The sequence below is a fragment of the Aspergillus stella-maris genome (assembly GCF_047715825.1).
Source record: "Aspergillus stella-maris strain CBS 113639 unplaced genomic scaffold BDV14scaffold_2, whole genome shotgun sequence".
Taxonomy (NCBI): Eukaryota; Fungi; Ascomycota; class Eurotiomycetes; order Eurotiales; family Aspergillaceae; genus Aspergillus; species Aspergillus stella-maris.
Genome location: NW_027396796.1, coordinates 681,099 through 702,726, shown reverse-complemented (window position 1 = coordinate 702,726; position 21,628 = coordinate 681,099). Strand labels below are relative to the sequence as shown.

At 51.5% G+C, this 21,628-nt stretch overlaps 8 protein-coding genes across 8 annotated transcripts; 4 read left to right on the top strand and 4 right to left on the bottom strand.

Annotated features, from left to right (window-relative positions):
• Nucleotides 1-7: 7 nt before the first annotated feature.
• BDV14DRAFT_44182 (Kelch motif domain protein) lies at nucleotides 8-2,958 on the bottom strand. The gene is made up of 3 exons (XM_073776776.1): nucleotides 2,396-2,958; nucleotides 2,247-2,333; nucleotides 8-2,158 (listed from the first exon to the last, which is right to left on the bottom strand). The coding sequence occupies exons 1-3, from the start codon at nucleotides 2,616-2,618 to the stop codon at nucleotides 327-329; spliced, it is 2,142 nt and encodes a 713-aa protein (XP_073633426.1). The 5' UTR covers nucleotides 2,619-2,958; the 3' UTR covers nucleotides 8-326.
• Nucleotides 2,959-3,175: 217 nt separating this feature from the next.
• Nucleotides 3,176-5,534, top strand: BDV14DRAFT_163317 (WD40 repeat domain-containing protein). The gene has a single exon (XM_073767018.1). It carries the CDS (start codon nucleotides 3,382-3,384, stop codon nucleotides 5,272-5,274), a length of 1,893 nt encoding a protein of 630 aa, XP_073633425.1. The 5' UTR covers nucleotides 3,176-3,381; the 3' UTR covers nucleotides 5,275-5,534.
• On the bottom strand, nucleotides 5,393-6,585 carry BDV14DRAFT_44176 (glutathione S-transferase family protein). Its single transcript, XM_073776775.1, has 3 exons — nucleotides 6,093-6,585; nucleotides 5,684-6,012; nucleotides 5,393-5,617 (listed from the first exon to the last, which is right to left on the bottom strand). The coding sequence occupies exons 1-3, from the start codon at nucleotides 6,447-6,449 to the stop codon at nucleotides 5,512-5,514; spliced, it is 792 nt and encodes a 263-aa protein (XP_073633424.1). The 5' UTR covers nucleotides 6,450-6,585; the 3' UTR covers nucleotides 5,393-5,511.
• A 260-nt stretch (nucleotides 6,586-6,845) lies between these two features.
• On the top strand, nucleotides 6,846-9,497 carry BDV14DRAFT_163313 (transcription initiation factor IIA large subunit). Its single transcript, XM_073767017.1, has 4 exons — nucleotides 6,846-7,360; nucleotides 7,471-7,572; nucleotides 7,892-8,952; nucleotides 9,011-9,497. Exons 1-4 carry the CDS (start codon nucleotides 7,343-7,345, stop codon nucleotides 9,048-9,050), a joined length of 1,221 nt encoding a protein of 406 aa, XP_073633423.1. The 5' UTR covers nucleotides 6,846-7,342; the 3' UTR covers nucleotides 9,051-9,497.
• Nucleotides 9,498-10,559: 1,062 nt separating this feature from the next.
• BDV14DRAFT_44148 (zinc-coordinating transcription factor SFP1) lies at nucleotides 10,560-12,727 on the bottom strand. Its single transcript, XM_073776774.1, has 3 exons — nucleotides 12,180-12,727; nucleotides 11,082-12,117; nucleotides 10,560-11,030 (listed from the first exon to the last, which is right to left on the bottom strand). Exons 1-3 carry the CDS (start codon nucleotides 12,521-12,523, stop codon nucleotides 10,716-10,718), a joined length of 1,695 nt encoding a protein of 564 aa, XP_073633422.1. The 5' UTR covers nucleotides 12,524-12,727; the 3' UTR covers nucleotides 10,560-10,715.
• Nucleotides 12,728-14,792: 2,065 nt separating this feature from the next.
• Nucleotides 14,793-17,292, top strand: dus3 (tRNA dihydrouridine synthase DUS3). The gene is made up of 3 exons (XM_073767016.1): nucleotides 14,793-15,138; nucleotides 15,193-17,085; nucleotides 17,135-17,292. Exons 1-3 carry the CDS (start codon nucleotides 14,957-14,959, stop codon nucleotides 17,214-17,216), a joined length of 2,157 nt encoding a protein of 718 aa, XP_073633421.1. The 5' UTR covers nucleotides 14,793-14,956; the 3' UTR covers nucleotides 17,217-17,292.
• A 123-nt stretch (nucleotides 17,293-17,415) lies between these two features.
• BDV14DRAFT_163303 (putative BAP31 domain protein) lies at nucleotides 17,416-18,958 on the top strand. Its single transcript, XM_073767015.1, has 4 exons — nucleotides 17,416-17,674; nucleotides 17,812-17,946; nucleotides 17,995-18,098; nucleotides 18,168-18,958. The coding sequence occupies exons 1-4, from the start codon at nucleotides 17,654-17,656 to the stop codon at nucleotides 18,553-18,555; spliced, it is 648 nt and encodes a 215-aa protein (XP_073633420.1). The 5' UTR covers nucleotides 17,416-17,653; the 3' UTR covers nucleotides 18,556-18,958.
• A 428-nt stretch (nucleotides 18,959-19,386) lies between these two features.
• BDV14DRAFT_163299 (uncharacterized protein) lies at nucleotides 19,387-20,680 on the bottom strand. Its single transcript, XM_073767014.1, has one exon. It carries the CDS (start codon nucleotides 20,155-20,157, stop codon nucleotides 19,708-19,710), a length of 450 nt encoding a protein of 149 aa, XP_073633419.1. The 5' UTR covers nucleotides 20,158-20,680; the 3' UTR covers nucleotides 19,387-19,707.
• Between the last annotated feature and the right edge of the window lie 948 nt (nucleotides 20,681-21,628).

The window sequence follows — 21,628 nt, the reverse complement described above, 5'->3', positions numbered from 1 at the left end:
GGTGGTCGCCGTGTCCGAATGGGGATAGTTTCACTGTCGTAGTTGATGAGGCCGGGCAACAGGCGGATGCCCTAAGAGATGATGGCCAAGAATAAAATCATGCAAATATGCGTTTAGATTGCCCCATAGATGTCTTAAAGTACGTACAATCGTGCAATCGTCCTGCTCTTGAGCCTAGGATGCTGTTTCTCCGGAACTCCGCGTAGACCTTGATACTCCGACCAACACCATCCTTTCCATAAATGCAATACAAGAATGAAAAGACATGAAACGACTGAGCAACTGAGCAACTGAGCAACGCGCTTCCTGCGTCTCCTTGAAGCTATTCAGATCTCCTCGACACCGTCCATCTCATCTGCTTCTACTTCATCATCGTCAAAGGCTACACCGTTGAGGGTCACCTGCGACCGTTTCGAGTCACGGCCACTGCCGAGACCATCGCATGCTCCCAGCGTTCCGGCAAGTTCTAGCTCTGGCCCTACAATGATCCGACCCTCCATGTCCACCACTTCGCATAAATCGATTAGGCTTTGCCTGCTGAGGGATTTGAAACCGTCGGTCCGAACGATCCGTCCCCAATGGTTGAGACAAAACTGGGCAGCTCGCCTCATAAGCCATTCCTCATTCGTCCGCCCTGCCCTGTCCCATATGATAGCTGCATTTTCCACATCCAACTCGCGCCCTAAGCGATTGACACATAGCAACCGTAAGCGGGGCAAGTCATATAGATTCGCCATGACCAGCATCCCCGCGACGTCGATGATATCAGCACAGTACTCCGGGTGGCCGGCGATGCTATCCGTGTATAGATAGTAAAGGAATGCACGAACGACAGAATAGGGCTCTGGTATATGCATCCGATTCGTGTGATATTCGGCCATTTGCGCCGAGTACAGACGCTTGAAATGCGGCCACCTCAGCTGCAAGATGAGCTTGTGCACGTGAATTGGCGGCGACGTGGCTGCGTCAGGGGAGAGGAACGCTGCGGCTGGTTGCGCCAATGATCCGTCTTCAGTACTTTCATCAGCATACACATAGTCATCTGCATTAGCGGTTATCGTAAAATCAGCTGCACTCCCTGACTCAGGAGGTTGGTCAAACGCGGTAGAGAAGTCTGCTCCTAAGCTCGAGAGCGGCCCCTGGTTTGTTCTTCCAGAGACAGTCGCTCTTCGAGGGTCGGGAGATAGGGCCGACATCTCATTTCCAAGCAATCCGTACCTTTCCAAGTCAATGCAAAGAATGCCTGACATGTGATTATCATCGCCATTTCCAGGGGTGTTACCGACGTCTAAATTGCATCCGAGCAGCCATGCCTTAGTGCCGCTGCTATTCACAGTGAAGTAGTGCCAGCGATACCCAGGCTTGAAGATTTCCTGTCCATCGACTAGTCTTTGCCATCGCAAGGAATCGAGCTCCAAGGAAGACAGGTTACAATGAGGCAGGCGCGTCATTTCCGAAGGCGTAATAAGATCAAGCAAAACTCCAGAGGCGAATGCCTGGAAATGAGTACCAGAGAATAGAGACGGCACATTCGGGCCTGATATGAAATGATGACAAGAGATGGGTCCTGGGGCAATGGATTTTCTTCGCCCGGCATTTCGTACCTGTACACTTGCGGAGTTTGCGGGATAGCTTCCGGACCGGCCAGGAAGCTGCTGCGTTGTGCTACTGTACAGATTGTTGTCTACGCCATGAGTTATTGTGTTCATTCTGACGGGGGAGTCCATGGTACCTTGCGAATCTTGCATCCCCGGAGCCGGTATAGCCTGCAGATCTAACCACCAAATATCTGTTGTCCGTTCCATGTCTGGATCGAGTCCACCAAAGACCCAAAGTCGACCACCCCAGATCCACGCAAGGTGATCGAAGCGAGCCGTGAATTTCCAGGACCGAGACCATGTCCAGGTTTTGAGATCCAGATAGCACATGTCATCGAGGACGCCGTTGTGTTCGGAGCCGCCCAGTATAAATAATTTATCCTCATGTATAACTGCAGCATGGCGAGCCCGTCCTCGTGGTGTTTGTCCGCGAATCTCAGGTTGTGCCCAAGTGGAGGTAGGAACGTCAAAGATTACAACATCCGATAAGTATACCCCGTGCTCGTTTTCTCCACCAAATATGATCAGCTTGGTTCCTTGATAGAGACTGGCAGTGTGACCTATTACAATGTAATATATTTAGTACTCGTCGAAAGAAGATATATGCGGTCGAGCACAGTTGCTGGGTCTGGGGTATACTTGACTTACCCATGCGAACACCGGGAATGTCTCCGTAGTTATCCACCAAATGCCATCGCAATGTTTTCAAGTCTAGCCTTAAGACGTGATTATATACTGTGGAAAGTATTCGGTTAGCCCACGCATTGGCATTGAACAGTTTACCAAAGCTTGCAAACCTTCGTCTGTGTATTGATCAAACCCGCCAAATGCGTAGATGTGATCATTGCCGCAGTAAGTCACCGAAGCATTAACCAGGCACGCAGGGACATGGCCTTGAACTCTCTGTATGTTGGGCCGAGAGTCCGCACTTCCACGCCGACAACCATTCGAACTTGCGGGCATCAGGAAAGAGCTCTGAGGGAGGGACTGCTGGTCCGGGGTGGGGGCGATCGCTGCCATCGAATGATCGACCACGAGGTGGCGCCGCTGTACTGAAGCGAATGTGAAGGTATTTGAATGCCTGGGCAGGCTGTCGGAGGGCCCGGAGTATCGGCGGGATTCAACAGGCTTGAATCACTGGCTCAATGTATGCTGGTTATCGCACTGGGGTAGTGTGGGGATTGATAGCGGGAGAAGTGCCATTACTGGCTGGACGAGTGACGTAGGAGGTAGGGGAGAGACCAGTAACACTGGGCTGGAAAAGTGATTTAATGATGAGAGTAGGTTTGACCGCACGATGTTCCCATCTTGCCAAATGTTGAGTTCGGTGTTACTGACGATGTATCAAGTGGCATGTCGGGGAAGGCCGACGGTCGGAGAAGGGAGAGAGCGCCAAGACAGATCGGCACCCAAAAGGGGAAGAGCCTCACGTCATGTGCAATCTAACCACAACAGGGCTAGCGCCTTCTGTACCTCCAGTAACGGTTGCCATGGGAGAACTGAACGATCTATATTCTACGCTGGTATTTATTCCCCTGGGCGTCATTCCCTCTCCCTCTCCTCCTCCTGAACTCATCCCTCACCCCCTTCTGCTGCTATCTGCTTTAATTTGCATTCTCTATAACCTCGATTGGTTTTCCCTGCATTGCATATTGCCGCATCTTAGCTGCTCTTGTCTTCGGTTACCCTCCAGCGCATGGTTGGAGTGACCTCGACAACTGAAGCTTCACTCAAAAGTCCCTTACATTTCTGTGTTTAAGCGCTCTGTAGCTTCATCTTCAGCATGGCTACTCCTCTGGTATCTACACCAGTGAAGACCCACACTGGGATCTTCTCGACCAAGATGGCTGGTGGTCGCATTCCCCTCACCCCGTCGCCCCGCGGCCGGAGGGACAGCATCGCCTCCAACAACTCCTCTCCTTTCACACCTCCCCGCCAGGAATCGGAGACGACAAAAGAGCACGGTCGCTCTGTCTACGGCGGCAACCTCTCTTCATACTTCGCAAAGTCATCCGTTACTCGTGCCTCTCGTGCCACCAGCTCCTGGGCCACCAGCTCCCGCACCACCTACCGCGAATCTCCCAAATCCAATATTGCCCGCACCCGCAAGTCGCCTAAGCACCTCGAGCTCGGTGTATCAGATTGGTCGTTGACCGGTACTGGCCCTTCGTCTGGTCAGACACCGTCAAAGGAGAGGGCCCGCAAAGAAGTTTCGACTCGCTCGAGGGCAGGCAAGACGACCGTCCGCATTACACACAACGCTGGAGACCGTTTCATTCCCAACCGCAGTGCAAGCGAGGGTCTAGTAACTGCCGGTGCAGCCAAGCCTGAAGAAAGCCAGCGACCAAAGACCAGCAGCAGTGATAAGGGATCAAGCGTACTGGCGAACGCGGCCAGCGCATTTGACATTGGTGGTCGCGGAACCGACGAGGACCTCACTGCGGCTCTGGAGAACCTTGGCCTTGATGACGAGGAGAGCTCAAGTTCTTACACAAAGCCTGCCCCTGATGCTGTTGCTTATGAGTCTTCATTAGCGAACGCCTGCGGTGTCAACTTGAACACCAGAATCCTCGCTTTCAAGCCCCCGCCCCCAGAGTCATCCAAGCCCATTGACCTGCGAGCTCAATACAACCGCCCCCTTAAGCCCAACAAGTCCAACTCGGCTCAATTCCGCCGACGAGTCCAGACTGCTCCAGAGCGTGTCCTGGATGCCCCTGGGCTTCTCGACGACTACTACCTCAACCTGCTAGACTGGAGCTCAGGCAACCAAGTTGCGATCGGTCTTGAGCGGAACGTATACGTCTGGTCTGCCGATTCAGGAACCGTCAGCACCTTGCTCGAGACCTCTCCAGACACATACATTAGCAGTGTGAAATGGAGCGGTGACGGCGCCTACGTTGGTGTCGGTCTCGGCACAGGTGAAGTCCAGATCTGGGACGTTGAAGAGGGTACCAAGCTCCGCAGTATGTTCGGCCACGAATCTCGCGTTGGTGTCATGGGCTGGTCCAAGCACACTCTCTCCACCGGAGCCCGCAGCGGTCTCGTTTTCAACCACGACGTCCGCATCGCGCAGCATAAGGTCGCCGAGCTGGTCTCGCACACCTCTGAAGTCTGTGGTCTTGAATGGCGTTCTGACGGTGCTCAACTTGCTACCGGCGGTAACGACAACCTTGTCAACATCTGGGATGCTAGATCTCTGAGCGCCCCCAAATTCACAAAGACCAACCACCGCGCTGCCGTCAAGGCTCTGAGCTGGTGCCCTTGGCAACTCAACCTCCTCGCCACTGGCGGTGGTTCTTACGATCGCCACATCCACTTCTGGAACACCACGACGGGCGCCCGCACCAACAGTATCGACACTGGTTCTCAGGTCACCAGTCTCCGGTGGAGCAACCATTACCGCGAGATCGTCAGCTCCAGCGGTTTCCCCGATAACTCGCTCAGCATCTGGAGCTACCCTACCCTCGTCCGCAACGTCGAGATCCCTGCTCACGAGACCCGTGTTCTGCACAGCACTCTCAGTCCTGATGGCCAGCTTCTTGCTACCGCTGCTGCAGACGAGAGCTTGAAGTTCTGGAAGATTTTCGAGCGCAAGCCCGGCACCAGCGCGGCTGCGTCGCGCGAAGGCGGCGTTGGCAGCAAAGCCCAGATGACCAAGTCGATGACTATCCGGTAGACAAGATATCCACCCTGCTTTATTGTTGTATAGGTTTTTGGCAAGCCTGTTATTACTTCTCTAATTTGGGGTTTGGTTTCGGTTTTGGGTCTGGGACCTGGAGTTCTGGAGGACATTGAAGGCGTTAAAGGGCGTTCCATTTATGTTGAAGTACATTGTATGGTAGAAGTTTCGAATCACATCGCATACTCTTTGAATACTTCACCGCAGTAGTAGTAAATATTGAAGCTATCTCGACTACTCCTCCCACAACTCATAATCCGGGAAATAAGCATCGTGGATCCTCCTCGCGTACTCCAACACCACCGGGAACCTCTTGACCACCTCTTTCGTCTTCGGTCCCCTGCACAAACCCGTTAGTATACCCTCCCTTTAAGTTATTGAATGGAAAGGGTGATGAAGAACATACGCTTTGCAAACCAACACCGAAACCACAAACCCGAAAACACTTGCATCCGCCTCCGTCGGCCCCTCACCACCAAGCACCCAGAACGGCTGCCCATTCTCATTCTTTGATTTCTTCCTCGCAGCAACAAGCAAATCACTCACAGCCTCCCACGCCTCGACGCGGAATGTTTGGACTTCCTCAGGTGTATACCGACCCGTGCCCTGCGTGTATAATCCCGCAACGATATTTCTGTATAGCATGCTGGCAACGAATACGCGAATGGGGTAGGGGGTTGCAGCTAGGACGGTGTCGCGCATCGTATAATAGTTTTCTGTCCAGCGTTCGCGGGTCTAGATATTCATTCGGGTCATTAACTGATCTTTGAAATGCGCGTCTAGGTGGGATGGGTGGGCGGGCAGGCAGGTGGTACATTATAGAAAAAGGTCTTATCCTCTAAGAGAGCGCGAATCGCCAGATCGTGTGCTCGGTCCTCAGTCGACAAGTTATCGTTCAACGATGAAAGGACGCCATTCTCGATCAAGTGCCGGGTTATAAGCGTGGAGTCGCCCATCGTCGTCACATCGCTTGTGCCATTATCGTCGCTCTTGATTTCAGCATAGGGGATCTTCCTCCTTGGCGCGGCGCGGATACTCCCTGCGTCGGCTTTATATGGGACGCCAGCGAAGCGTAGTCTGGCTTCGAGCTTTGTGACAAAGGGAGACCAGACGTATGCTCCTGGGGCGAGGGAGCCGCGGTAGATTGTTAGGGTTGGAGAAAGGGTTGACATGATGTGATTATGAAGATGCAATGTACGGAGTAGATAGGGATTGGCTCTAGAATTGAGAACTGGGACTGGTATTGGGGGTAAGACTACATTTAATAGTATTCAGGTCGGTGATCGAAGCTGTTAAGCGATTGAACTACATTGTCAGGGCTGTCGGGGTTATGCTCTTACTCGTCTGTCTAGTACGAGCTAGCTACCTAGGCATACCTAGGCAGCATAAGTCTAGGCGCTATTTGGCCCCCAATAGTTTCGACATTAAGATTGAGTTGACGTGAGCTAGGCTAGTTGAAGCAGATTGGTGTCAGAGTCAATTGTCAGCTTTGTAGCCAAGCATCGTGATGAGCTTGTGAAGTGAGAGAATTGTGAGGATAAGTAGACTCCACAAAGAAACCCTGGAAATGGAGAAGGAACAATGAATGAGGCTCGAGTATTTATAAGAGTGGCGCTAGGCTGCTGAGTCATCGAACTGGAGGAGAGGCGGATTTCGCCCGGCAACATCGACCTCACTCTCTACCAACACCGTCGATCGCTCTCCTTCCGTTCCCTTGCCGTCTCCGGTCCACGCCGTTTACAAGGGGTTTCTACAACTCTGAATATACGCTGCGCTTTGCCTGTGGTGACGCTTTCTACGAGCAGGTGCTTGGAATAAGATATAGAGAACGGGATTTCGAACTCCGGCCGCATCATACCTCAAGCCCGTGATCGCCGACCGCTGCGACGAGAGGCTACTCCGTGATAAAGTCGAACGTTCACCGCTTCATAGGTTTCTTCTTTTGCCTTACCTTTTCCTTTACCTTCTTCGTTAGAAAGTGAGCGAGAAACAATTCAGAGACCCTTCTGCTGTCCTCTAAGTCCGACAATAAGCCGTTTCAATCCCCCTGTCTTGACCAGGCATCATGTCGAACCAGCTGGTGGTAAGTGCCCTCTGAACACATTACCGGATCAGCGGTAGACATCGAGGGTTTCCATCGATAGCTATCGTTATTGTTTATATGCGTTGTTGGCTAAAAAGGACGTCTCACAGGGCACGGTGTTCGAGCGAGTCATCCAGGAGGTGTGCGATTCATCTCAGGTGGATTTCGAGGAAAGCGGAGTCGACCAGCAAACGCTTTTAGATCTGCGAAAGGTAAGAAATACCATATTCCCATCCATACTGATGGGACGAGATGGAACTCCTTGACAAGGCTGGGGTTGGGCTGGAAAGCGGGGGGAGGGCGAGAGGTGCGGGAGGCTGGAAGCGGTGTTGCGAACTTTGGGGCAGCGCCTGCTTTTAGACCTCTTTTATACCCGCCTCAGGCCCGCCAAGCCACTCACCTGCCCTCTGCGCTTCCCCTCCGTCTAGTCACAGTCACCACTCGTCATGGTCACACCTCTGTCGCTGCCTCTTTACCATCCTAGATGCTCGTTTCTTGTATTTTATCCTGTTGTGGCTGACTTTCCCGCAGAGCTGGCAAAAGAAACTCTCCTCCCTCGGTGTCGCTCACTTCCCTTGGGACCCGCCCCCAGTCCAGACCCCAGCTCAACCTCAGAACCAGCAGGTCCTCCCTCCTGCAGCTACAGTTCCATCCAACGCCCCTCGCCCTCCTCAACCTCCAGTACATCAACAGCAACATATCCCACCCCAACAACCATATCCACAGCACCCCCAGTCACAACACCCGCAACATGTGCCTCATCCACAATCCATGCCCCCGAGTGGCCCTCCCCTCCACGCGCCAACTCAAGCTGGAGTCAATAACCCCATGGGACAATCACCGCATATCAAGACAGAACCGGGCCTCAACAGCCACTCTTCATTACCGCCTATGAGCCATATGGTGGGTGTCCCACCCAATGCTCAAGCCCAATCAGCGCGCGAACGTGCGACACTTGCAATCCAACAAAGATATGGAGCAGCGGCCACCAACTCTATCAGCCAGATGCAAGCCCAGGGGCAACCGCTCATGGGGCTGCCTCGTCCTCCTAGCATGCAGCAAATGCCCAACGGTCAGCAACAGCAGCAGCCTCGCATTAAGCAAGAACCAGGCTATCCCGTACCGCACCCATCCGTCAGCAATGCACAAACTGATGGGGTGTCCGGAGATCCGCTGTCCGAATGGAAAGCAGAGGTCGCGCGTAGACGTGAGGCTGCTGAACGCGACGGCGGCGAGGGCGACACAGTGCTTCGGGACCATCTCCGACAACGTATGCTGAACCTCGAAGGAGGTGGTCTGATGGTACCCCTGGATGAGCGTGAAGCTCAACCGAAGAAGTCGCTATCTGCCTCTGCTGGTCTGTTTTCCAAGGCTCAGTTTGATGGTCCTGGAGGCGATGATACTAAGGAGGAAGACGATGAGGACGCCATCAACTCTGATCTTGATGACCCCGACGACCTGGTTGCCCAGGACGAGGATGACGATGATGCTGTTGGGCAGGTCATGCTTTGCACATATGATAAGGTTCAACGCGTCAAGAACAAGTGGAAGTGTACATTGAAGGATGGCATTTTGACCACTGGAAACAAGGAGTATGTTTCGCCAATCTCTCCTGCTCTACAATTTACACTTTACTGACTTTATCTACAGATACGTCTTCCACAAAGGCCAAGGCGAGTTCGAGTGGTGAATAGACTGCCTCTTATTTCGTGCAATCCATACCCTTGCAACGTGTAAAAACCATCCCCTCTTCCTTTTTTATTCACCTTACCCTGCCTCAGAAATAACCGAACTACCCTCATGACCTTTCCCAGATGCTCGGCATAATGATTTTGATTTACTTTACTTTTTCAATGAGTTCATCACGAAATACGAAATACCAAAGACGAGAGAATTAACACCAGGATGTTCATTACAAATCATATACCTTCCCGAATTCTTTCGCCGCTTCAAGTTTATTGCGTTGAATCTCCTTTTTCTCTTCCAAGCTAGTTTTGTGGACGGCGCTGCAGGGCGGATTGTCACTCTTGTTTCTTTCTTCTCGCCACGTTTTCCTTCGTTCTAGATCACTTTACGTATCGACCTATAGTCAGGTCAAGTACCAAGCTAAGAAACCAAATCGAATTACAACTATCTGATGAGATATCCTCGTTCTATCTTCTCTTCTCTTCCTTGTCCTTTGCTTAATCGAGCGAGAGGTTCAGACCTATGTGGTCTGTCCAAGCGAGAGTCTACTTACTCCGTCTACTATTCCCCTCAGTGCTGAGTATGTCATATTACAATAAGGGGTGTAATGGGCTAGTTTTAACTTTTCGGAGGGAGATGCAATATGCCGGGTTCAAATCTACTGCTCTAATGCGAGCATAGGCAGGAACTTCCAGAACACCGTTACTACATTAATACAAGTAGTTGATCAAGGGCAATAAAGTCAAGATGCGCGAATCTGAATATAGCTGATAAGCAGGTACTAAACGGTTCAAACCATTTTTCAAGAACTTTTCTGATCTGTAGTAACCACGCCGAACCGAAGCATACCTGAGCAAGCAACAAAGAGTGAGGAAAGAGAAAGGAAAAGAAAGATGGGAATTACGACGATAGCCAGACGGAGACCTAATAAAAATGAAGAAAACAAACCCAATCTATCAAAGCAAAGGAGAAAAGAACACCCGTAATAGAATACAAACAAACCAGTACACCACGATAACAGCGATAACGACAAAAGCCACTCCATGGAGACAAGTATCCAAGCAGTATTAGCCAAACCCAAATTGACAAAGTCTATCTGAGACAGATATCCAAAGGCGCCACGAAAACACCAGTCCAATCTCCTTGAATGTCCTCCGTTTCTTGTCCATGTAGGAGATGTAGTAAGAACGCCTAAACCCAAGGATCGAGCCAGCTCTGGAGCCTAATTCATTGTCGCTTGTGTGTTTCGGAGATAGGAGCTTGTGATAATTTCCTGACACGAATTTCAGGGTGCGTGACAGAAACTCTCTAAACTCGAATAATTTGCAGGGGTCTAGGATTGAGGTGATTCGTAGCATTTGAAGATAGCTGCGAGGTCGAGCGGAGGAAGCCAAGAGGTGAGATAGAGTCGAAAAAAAGTAAAAACGTAAGGTAGAATCAGAAAATCTGTTCTATAAACACCGAGAACCGTTGTAGATCTTCGGAAGTCTTTGAGGGTATCATCAGACCCAGAGCGCCAATCGATAAGAAATCTTCTCTGTCGGTCAATCATATCAAATGAACTCCAAACCAGAAAGCCGGTCGTTAAATCGTATGATGCGCAATGAGGCCGTATATTTCATGGAATCAGAACGAAACAGGAAAGGCAAAGAAAGGTCTTGTTTCCAGTCTACAGGAGACCTTCTTCACCAATGCCAGGTAGGCCAGCCCCGGCGACATTGATGTTCTGTCCTTGCATAACTCCACCGCCGTAGTTGAGACTGCGAGCGGCAGCAAGCTGGAAGTCTGGGTTGCACGGAGGTGAATGTGACTTGTGGTACTTGAGCCCGTTCAAGTTCTTATAGCGCTTGCCGCAGACCTCACAGCGATAAGGCTTCTCTTTCTCCATGCCGAGAGTTCCAGGGTAGGGAGCGGAGGTTTCGGGATTAACAATCGAGAATGTGCCATCGGCATTGTCGTGCAATTGCTGATTGTTGTGGCCGTGCTAGAAAGAGTCAGTAAATCGCGAATACTTCTAATATCTGATAATACTTACAGCTTTGTGGTATTTCAAGCCGTTCTGATTCTTGTATGCCTTCTCACAGCCAATGACTGGACACCTATAAGGCTTAGGCTCCTCGTTGGGTAGGATGGTTGTGGTGTCAGGAACACCCGCCAATAGTTGCTGTTCGCGTATCCGCCTTGCAATGTCGCTGTTTGGGCCGTATTGCGCTCCACTGAGTTTGAAGTGTGCGTTAGATTGGTTGATACCGCCAGTGGGGCTAAAGAGTCGTTTCGCGGGCTCGTCAATACACAGATCCACCATGTCATTCCCGGTGAATCTCGAAAACTGCGGCTGCCCCTGCAGCATTGGGTTTTGCATAGACAGCTCGCCAAATGGACCAATCATGCTGTCGTCAAGCTCTGCAGGTGTTCCTGGAGTCGACGAATCGGGTGTGCCGCGGAACTGCGAGTTTTGTAGAGGATTTGGCATGAGAGTAGGGGTGTTGACGGAGGAAACGGTAGGATTATTTTGCAAAGAGAGCGGGCGAGCGGATGCGACCGGCGTTCCAGGCTGCGACCCTTTGAAGCCTTGATGGCTGGGGAGCATCGATAGATTGAGATTGGGAGCTTGACGGTTCGGGGTCCCGAATCCTCCTTGACTCGGAGCTTGGGGGTTGAAGAAATGTGACGTCGAATCAACATCGTCCATGGCATCGTCCAATTCCATGTCATCGATCGTATCCATATCGGAGTGCTGTTGCGGCGTATGCGAATGGTTCATCTTTCGTTGCATGTCCAGAGTCCGGTCCGGCTGCAAGCCCCGGTTTTGATTGTTGTTTTGTTGGCTCTGCTGCGACATCGCGGCGGCGGCGAGAGCTGCGCGGTTATCCACCTGGCTTGGACGATGGCCCGATTTTGTGGCGTGCGCCTCTTCGTAGTGTTGTAGCAGGTCATGGAGTGTCGGCAGAGTCTCACCGCAGCAAGAGAAGTCGCGCATAAAGTTCGCTTCGAGTTTCGGGAGATAAGATGACGAGTGAAATGAGGGCGACTGAAAGGTTGTAAAAGGAGATGTGCCGGCCATAATGATGCTGCAGGTAGATTCAATCAGTATTTGTCAAGAGAGCAGTTGTAGGAGTTATGGCAGACATACTCATCGCGAATCCAACTGCCAACAGAAATGCCACCCCAGCTCATTCCACCCACCAAACTTCCGGCTAATGATTCCCGGCGCTGCTGGGCTCTGTTTGAGCCAGACATCGAGATCGGTTTGGTGCCATTCCCCCATTGCGCGGTGGCTGCACCTATGGAATCTTTACGGGGGGCCGAGGCCTTGTACATGTTAATCGGAACACCGTTGGCATGGGATATGCTGCCGGTGCGTTCGGTGTTACCTGCACCGCGTAGAGCTGATGTCAGGTTCGACGCCTGCTGTCCCGGGGGGGAGACAGAGGTCTGCCGAGTGGCGATATCGATAGGAGTAGATGTATTATTCATGGTGATCTGCCAGTGGTGTTTGAAGTAAAGGAGTCGCTGGTAGAATAAGTCGAGGGAGTGTGTTATCGAGTAAAGATAAGGTCGGTGTTGAAGCGCAGTTATTGAAGGTCGTTGAAGGTCGAGGTTACGACAGATCCGAGATCTTGTTACCTATCCGATCCGCGCAACAGCAAGCCAAGGCAGGAGCGAAGCTGCGACAGCGAACGGAGGCCGGGGAGTGAGGCGATGAATGTAGAAAGGGTGAGGAGCTCGAGAGAGTTGAAGGAGGCGAAGAAGATGAGAGGAGGGTCTATGTCTCATCAACGAGCACGCAGGTAGCTGCTGAGCGAAAGTCCACCTTCCACCCTCGGATAACGTCCCGCTTGATGCGGAACTGTGACGAATTCGGGAGGTGGCGGGACGTATCAGATCATCCGCCTAGTCTCTGTGACGGGTCGAGGGAGAATAGGGAGAAGCAGCGCCGGCGATGGCAGAAGTGATGGGTAGACAAGATGGTATTCGCACCGGGCGCCTCAGCGACAAGAAACTTGAGGAAGAAGTACGAAGACGAGGTGCAGGTGGTGTTGGTGACGGACGGAAATTATTACAATGGTTAAGTTAGGACGACTCGAAACACTAAGCCGGTTGGGGTCTGCCAGGCAGTGTATTCCTGATTACATCGGCATTACCGTAACTCTGCTTCCACCGCCCTCTGAATAGCTTCACCAGACAGAAAGTTAGAGTCCTTTTGAATCTAGAAGCTATTTTCTAGTAACTTGTGAGTCATTCTCAGGCTGCAGTCATACAAGCTGGCTTTCCTGAAAGCAGCACGGAGGTCGAGACACAGCCTACGGATGCAACAAAGTCACTTACGTCGAGCATACGTGAGTAATGATGTATAGACGATGACATGGGAAAGTCTGGGAACTGCACCAAGGGGTGGAGCCATCCATCTGCCTTCCTCCCTAGCCGGGCCTCTAGTGAGCTTCCAGAAAGTCCTTAGCTCGTCCATTATACCGCTAGACCACACTTGGCGTATTATTAGGTAACGGATACTCGGCGTTTCATACAGCTTTCTATGGCCTCTGAAGCCCGGACTCCCGACGAATTTTTGGGTCCTAATGTCAACCAGAACATTATTCACCGCGAACTGTGGTGTCCGTTATTATACTCTGATTATTGATCGTCAAGCGCGGGTCCAACCGCAAATCTCCCTGGGCTCTTCAAGTTGGCCCTGCATTCCTCATCTCCAACATGCAACATGATCCTGCGGCTATCCCCCACGGTCTTATCAGGGATCGCGCGGACACTGTTGGAAATGGAGGGGTAAGTAGGGTCGTCCCTCACTCCTTGGCTGCCATGCCGCTTCATTTTTGGCTTATTTGTTGGTTACCTCTGGCAACTCACCTAGTCCACCTGAACTTGGGCGATACTGCTAGTAGTAGCGGTCAGTCTCAACATGGACAGCCCCTGAAGAACCCCGTCTCAGTGCGATCAAGATACGGACTTTCTCCGTCATCCGATCCTCTGGTATAGCGTGCACGCGACAGCCTATTTGGGGGCTGATGGGCACAATAGAGGGCCAAAGATCCAGCCTTACTGATTCACGGAGTTGGATCAAGGAGATGCCCCGTATCCGCAATTGGTAGAGACCCAAAGGTAAGGCGCATGATCCCATTCATGGAGCGGTTCTCCATTGATCTATCACCGCTTGTACCGAGTTGGGTAAAATAATCACCTACACGAGTACGCGTCCTGGCTCCTCAGAGCACGTTGGAGATTTGGGCCCGCTACGTTGTGGTTCTTGACGTTGGTATTAACGAACGACATCTCTTCCAACTTTCCCAAACAAGAGCATCGTGAAGGGCAAATGCTGCGAACCTCATGCCCTAGATTATTCGACAACACCATCCCACCTCAATTATTTGGCTGAGACAAGGCCGTAGACTAGCGGTATAATACCATTAGCCCGACAATGGGATGAACCGGGGGAAAGTAGTATTGTTAGCGCTTGGCTCGACGCTACTGTATCTACCAAAGTCATAAGATTGTCCTTAGCGTGAAGGGGTTCTTCCGCATACCCCGTCTTCAACAGTATACACGAGTCAGTGATGGTGAACATCAACAAACCACAACAGACTCCTGTCAACAAGCACAGATACTAATTTGCCACAATGGACCTGGCCATCTTCAGCTACTGTGTACTCCGTACATCCAGCCTCGGCTCGCAAGTAGTCCACACGCGAGTTACTGGATCGGTGCCACGCGGAGAATTGAGCCCGCCACATGCGCCACATCTGACTGCAAACATAGCAAACAGATCTCAGTGGGGCTTCAGAAATTGTCCGCCGCAATCGCGAGGAAGAACGCCGCGGCGAGATCAAACCTGCCGTCAGTCGGTTCCTTTCACTCATTGAAAGTAGTCAGAGCAAGAAGGGCTGTCATTCTTTCAATATGGACAACATGGGTCCCCAAAATCTCGAGGCTGAGCCCGTCAAACCAGACCTCACCAACGGCGCCGATAAGAGCGAGGAACCGCCCATGAAGAAGGCTAGATTGGAGGAACCCGCACCTTCAGAACAACAGAACGGGCAGACCACCGACAGAAAGAAGGGTGTCGCTCCCATCAAGGCAGAGTATGCATCCCAAACTCAAAGGTAACGCATGCACCTATACTGACCGCAAACTAGGTTCCTTATCGAAAAGCCCAAGTACATCCTGACTGCGAGCACCAATGCCGACGATGCCGCCGAAGCAGCCGCCTACGACGATCGCGATAACGAGAAGAAAGGGAAGAAGCAGAAGACCAAGGGTCAGAACAAGAACCGCTCATTCGGGTCGTCAAAGGACGCAAAGGGGCTTTGTGCTAGCAGGACTTACGCCTCCGAATTCTCGCCCGAAGAATGTCAATTCGGCGAGAAGTGTCGCTTCGAGCATGATCTACGCGTATACTTGAAACAGCACAAGCGGGAGGACCTTACAACCTTCAATGGCATCTGTCCTGTTTTTGACGCCCGCGGCAAGTGCAGCACAGGCTGGAAGTGTCGCTTCGTTGGCTCGCATATGATTGAGCGGGATACCGTTGATGGAAGGAAGGAGCTTGTGTTGGTGGAGGATGAAGAGCGCAAGAAGAAGGCCCAGTCAGTTGTTCCGATCGCGGATGAAGATAATTGTATCAACAACACTACAATGGAGCAAAAGGCGGATCTCGCGAAACGACGGAGGGGGACGCCGCGGGCCGATAAACTCGGTGATTGGATTGACGAGGTGTCGAAACAACTGGAGCTGCACCTGCATGGCCGCGGTCAGAAGGAGGACGAGCAAGCCGACAATGCTGAGAGCAAGGAGAAAGAGGAGAAAGAGGAACAGCGGGCGACATATACAGAGCCTCCATTCCTACCCTCTGAGAAGAGACGGTTGTACTTTGGACCGGAGACACCTGCTCTAGCGCCTCTCACGACGCAAGGAAACCTGCCATTCAGAAGACTTGCAGTTGAGCTTGGCGCACAACTCACGTACTCCGAGATGGCTCTCAGTATGCCTTTGTTCCAAGGCCACAAGCCGGAGTGGGCATTGATGCGGGCACATGAATCGGAAGCCCTGCCTCCCACTGTTTCTTCGCGCGCGAGCGTCGTGCAAGGCTACGACAACTCCAAGGACATGAAGTTTGGTGCTCAAATTGCGGGTAACAAGTATAGATATGTTATGAAGGCCACCGAGGTGCTGTCAGCTCTTACTCCGAACCTTCGCGTGATCGACCTAAACTGCGGGTGCCCTATTGATTTACTCTACCGGGAGGGTTCTGGTTCCGCGCTCCTCGACATGCCAGCAAAGCTGGAGAAGATGCTTCGTGGAATGAACACTGTTTCTGAACAGATTCCCATTACAGTCAAGATTCGCACAGGAACGAAAGATAACAGCCCGAACGCCCAGAAACTGGTTGAGCGTCTTGTTCTAGGAGGACATGAGGCCAACATCCTCAACTGTGGCCCCGCCGGTGTAGCGGCAGTGACGCTTCACGGACGAAGCCGTCAACAGCGATACACGAAAGAGGCCAACTGGGAATACATTTCCGAAACTGCCGCTCTCATCAAGCGTCTCAACGAGAAGTCCGATGAGATCACTGACACTATCCGTGAGCCTGAGGAGCGAATGCGGCCAAACGGCGGGAAGACATGGTTCTTAGGAAACGGTGATTGTTACTCGCACTTCGACCATGAAAATCACATCAAGCATGCCGGAGTAGACAGCGTCATGATCGGCCGAGGTGCTCTTGTCAAGCCCTGGCTCTTTGAAGAAATTCAGGCAGGCCAGTATCTCGACAAATCGGCCTCTGAGCGTTTAAGCTACATTGAGAAGTTTGCTAGATACGGTATGGAGTGTTGGGGATCGGACGAGTATGGTATTGGCACCACTCGACGCTTTTTGCTTGAATGGTTGAGCTTTACATGTCGCTACGTGCCTATTGGGCTGCTCGAGCATCTCCCTCCGAGAATGAACGATCGACCTCCCTACTACCGCGGCCGTAACGACTTGGAGACACTTATGGCTAGCAACAGCTACAAGGATTGGATCAAGCTCAGGTAAGTTTCTTATCCCATCACAAGTTCCACAGCCGCTAACCAGCTGCAGTGAAATGTTCCTCGGCCCAGCTCATAAGGACTTCAAGTTCGATCCCAAGCACAAGTCCAACGCCTATGAGGCAGAGGGTTAATAGGTATACATAGCATCTGATGGGTATATGACTAAATGAAGATTTATAAATTCCAGAATAAGCATATAGCACAAAGTCCGTTTCGTCACTATCTTGTAGGAATCGTATAATGTGCACGTGCCTTTAAGTTTAGTATCGGGCCCACGTGATCACAGATCAGCTTCCGGTGTTTATGACGTCTTCTCGCTAGCAGCCTTGGAAAAAGACCACCTCATCTCGCTCCCATCCAGCTCACCACTTCTCTCTTCAAATATCGCTGCCTTCCCTCGTGAAACATCAATCTCATCATTCTCTGTACTCCAAAAAATTGTCAACCCCTGAATTCAACAATTCTCGTTGAGCTTCTGATTACCTTTCTGCACACCCCTCACCGTTCTGCCTAAGCTCCCAATCAACAACAAAGCTCTGCAATCTCCTAAACCAACAATTCGAGCACGATGACGCTTTATTACAGCCTCGTAAGTGTTCTTTTAGTTGGATTAGTCTCCTTTTCCTCTCTCGCACGCAAGTCGAGTTATGCTGCAGCCTGGAGCATCCCGCACGAGTTGCGACTGTTGGTTTCAGAAATGTTGGGTTTAACATGCTTTGATTGCAGGTCTTTTGCCTTCTCGTCCTCGAGATGGGCGTGTTTATGGGCCTCATTGTGCCTCTACCCTTCACCGTCAGGCGCAAGCTTTTCGCCTTCATCTCCGAAAGCCCCATAATAGCGAAATTACAATATGGATTGAGGGTAGGAATCCTGGCACCGTCTCAATTCCGCACAGCTGACGTGGTGTAGATTACGTTCATCTTCATCCTCATTTTGTTCATTGACAGCGTTAACCGCGTCTACCGGGTGCAGCTGGAGGTGTCTGCCTTCTCCAAGGAGGGTGGAAATGTGGGGTACGTACTCATACAACAGACTGATGTCTCAAGCCGCCTGTTTCCTGCATACACTAATTAAGACGTTAGCAGAGGTGCTGCCCTCGGTACCGACCGATCCGAAGTCCAGGCCCGCAAGTTCTACTCCCAGCGCAACATGTACCTTTGCGGGTTCACTCTCTTCCTGTCCCTCATCCTGAACCGCACCTACACCATGATCCTCGAGACCCTCCGCCTGGAAGACCGCGTCAAGCTCCTCGAAGGCAACAAGCAGGCTGGTGGCAAAGATTCTGCGCGTCTTGCTCAGGCCGGCGACATGGGCGAGATTGGCCAGCTAAAGAAGGAGCTCGAGGCCAAGGAGCGTGACATTGAGACTCTGAAGAAGCAGTGCGAGGGTCTTACGCGGGAGTACCACAGCCTTGGTGACCAGGTTGCCGGCAGCAAGAGCGACGGCCCCGGCGAGAAGAAGGATATGTAAATCCTTCCTGACAAGCCGATCTCAACAACTGGAGCGTCTTCACTCTGACTTGTTTTCCGCCATTCGCTGTTTCTATAGCGGCACAAGAGACCGATCTGGTTTGAGAGGAAATGACATTTTGATCTAGCCAGGAGGCATACAAGCCTTCGTGGTTATTTCGATCATACTATTACTGGCAAGACTTAACAGTCCATACGGCCAGGTTCAAGGAAAATACTGTGCTTATTGCCTGTTTGCATTTAGTATAAGGGGGTTTGAGTGCATACATAGGATACACATCTCATTGATTATCGTGTTGAAAGAGGCATTTGGAGCTCCGCGAATAACATTCATCTACTGCTCATCGTTTGTCCTCGAAAATAGCTACTAATAGATGCATTGCCATTATTACCGTCTGTTCAAGCCCATCCCGCTCTAGCCAATGGTGTGAATATTATTAGAGATTGGGAGCGAACTCGTAGGTGTCAATCGTAGGTACCAACAGGTGATCCTCAGAACCCAACAGAAGCGCATAAGTATGCACTAAAGTAGTCGCATTAAACTACGGTTCTTAGTCCAGCCCTTCTCATCTCTCAGTCCTGGAAAAGAATCTGAAGCTCAACGTGAGGCGATGATGCCTCAGATACCTAGCAAATAAAGGATCTCAGTTCATTTCTCATGTTTCAATGCCCGGATTCATGGTTGCATCCTTCCCTGTACTTTTTATTTTGCCCTAAGCCAAGCTGGCCTTGGTGTCAGGTTCAAGTTTCTGCCTGCTACTCATAATTTAATCTAGAGGATAACACAATGAGACTTTTCGGTCGTGGCATTGTCGCTTCTAGTACTAGGTTATCTGGCCGGCCTTCGGCTTCTACATGGGTCGATTTGCAACCTTCGGCAGGAGCGGTGGTCCAGTCATGTTGGAGGGAAGGAGCGATGGACCTCCCGTAAGATGAGACCTGGGTTGCGCCTGCCTTCCATATAATGTGGTTGTTGCAAAGCTTTGGAGGAAGGTGCGATGGAACCCGCGCCTTCCCTATCTATATACAGGCAGTGTAAAGAAGGCACGGCGGCAGCCTTTTCACGAATATATTTCTTAGCACCACCCAGAAGACATCATTCTCAACAAGTACAAGGGCCTTTCTTATCAATATCAAGCTCACCAACATCACACTATCTGCTTGGCTTCGGACTACATTGTCTTTTTCGCTGTGCTGCCTTCAGACTGCCTGAAGGGGAGAAAGAGTGGGAGCGCGCGGGAGCGGAGCGGACGACTCCAAATGATACCGTAACTACGGGCGGGATTCTTGTACAGGGTCGGAGGTTCGCAATGAGATATCGCATCAGCATCTTGAAGATATCGACGATGGTATAGACTGACAGAAGACCCGGACAGGTCGTGATAATGATACCATCTATTACTAGCACTAGGAAGCGCTGTCCCACGGGGCGCTTCCATAGCGCACTGTTCCCCGCGGTAAAGGTAGGGTACAAGAACGGGAATGTACCGGGGCTTTCGGTATAGCGACGGGAACATCTCCTCATGCTCGGAGTTGGTATCGAAGCATGACTGTTTACTGGATATGGCGTCTGCTGACCCGGAAAGAATAGGAGGGCTCGCATCGAGGACGAAATTTGAGGGGTGCGGAAATGCGGAGGTGAGGGGATCGTCGCTCAGTCCACCACAGCGGCGGTGCGGAGACAATTAGTGGGGTTAATGGCGACATATTATCCGGGTATCGACTCGTGAGGGGACGACACGGATGAAGAAGAAGGCGTCTTTGAAATCAACCGAAATCTCCGAGGTCTGACCGTCTTCCTAACTCCTCGTCTCGACTCTGACAGTTTGTGAGCTCTCGAGCTCTACGCGCCAAGGCAGATCAAGGAGGCTTAGTCCCTCCTACCTGAAGCCTTACAAGACCAACGATCTACAGCCGAGAACCAACATTGTCTCATCTTATCTGGCTTCCAACATGATCTTCATGACCTCTCTGACGTGGAAGGCTGATAGGAGTCGCCCACATCCCGCCCACATCTCACCCACACTGCTCTCATATCACAGGCTGCACTGCACAGCTTGCGAATCAAACCAGGAGTCGCGTAAGATAAGGTATGTAAGGTAAGGTAAGGAGGACCCCGGGGCCACAGCCAAGCGAGCCAAGTGGCGATCTCTTATCCTGACTATACAGAAATATGTAAACGGCAAAAAAGAAACAATGGGTCATATGACCTCCTCGCCTCAGTCTCACCTCACCACCCCACCTCCTTCCTCCCCTCCAATCCAATCTGCTGAACATGCGCCCATACCCTACCCCTTCTATCGTTCCGTCACCATTCTAGGCCCCGGCTGGCTGGAAACTTCCAGAGGTTGTACAGCCGGGACACGCATCCTTTGACCCCGTATAACGCCATAAGCAAGCCAAGATCCCTCGTACGACGGCCTCGTTGGACCGCGACGCCGACGGCTGCAGTCACACCAATCCGCCGGTCTGGTTTGGAATGCAATTCTTGGTGCTTGGTCACCGAGCAGCGAGCACAGATAGCAGGGAGTACGGATAAGAGTTGTAGTCGTACGTTGTTGGATGTCTAGACTCCAACTGTTGGCTGTTGGCTCCATGTACCGACTATACAGGACCAACCAACTAGCTAATCTATCCATCCATCCATCCTAATCACCTCGCTAAGAAATGGACAAGACACGTTCGCACTCATCTCACCAACAATGCTAACCCCGAACTCACTCGGTCTGTTTTGCTTTTTCTGGTTTCATTGACGTCGTCCGCGTACTTGCGCTCTCCGCGCGCTCTCATTGGCCGGCACAGCCTAGTATGGGGGTTCCGTCGGTGTATGCTCTGGGTAAGTGAATGCCAGCCCCGGCCGCAGATTAAATTCGCTGCAGGAAGATAACCTAAGATAGAACGAATCCTTCAGGTGATCCAGAAGCCAGAGCTAGATCCATTCATTCTATGCCCCTCTTTCTTTTGCCACATTCCTCCCTGGCTTCCGGGGAAGGTTGGGCGGGCGTGTGCTCTGTATTGCATTGCATTGTAGTCGTACGGGTTAATTCCTGGTGGTTCGGAATCTAGACTCCGGA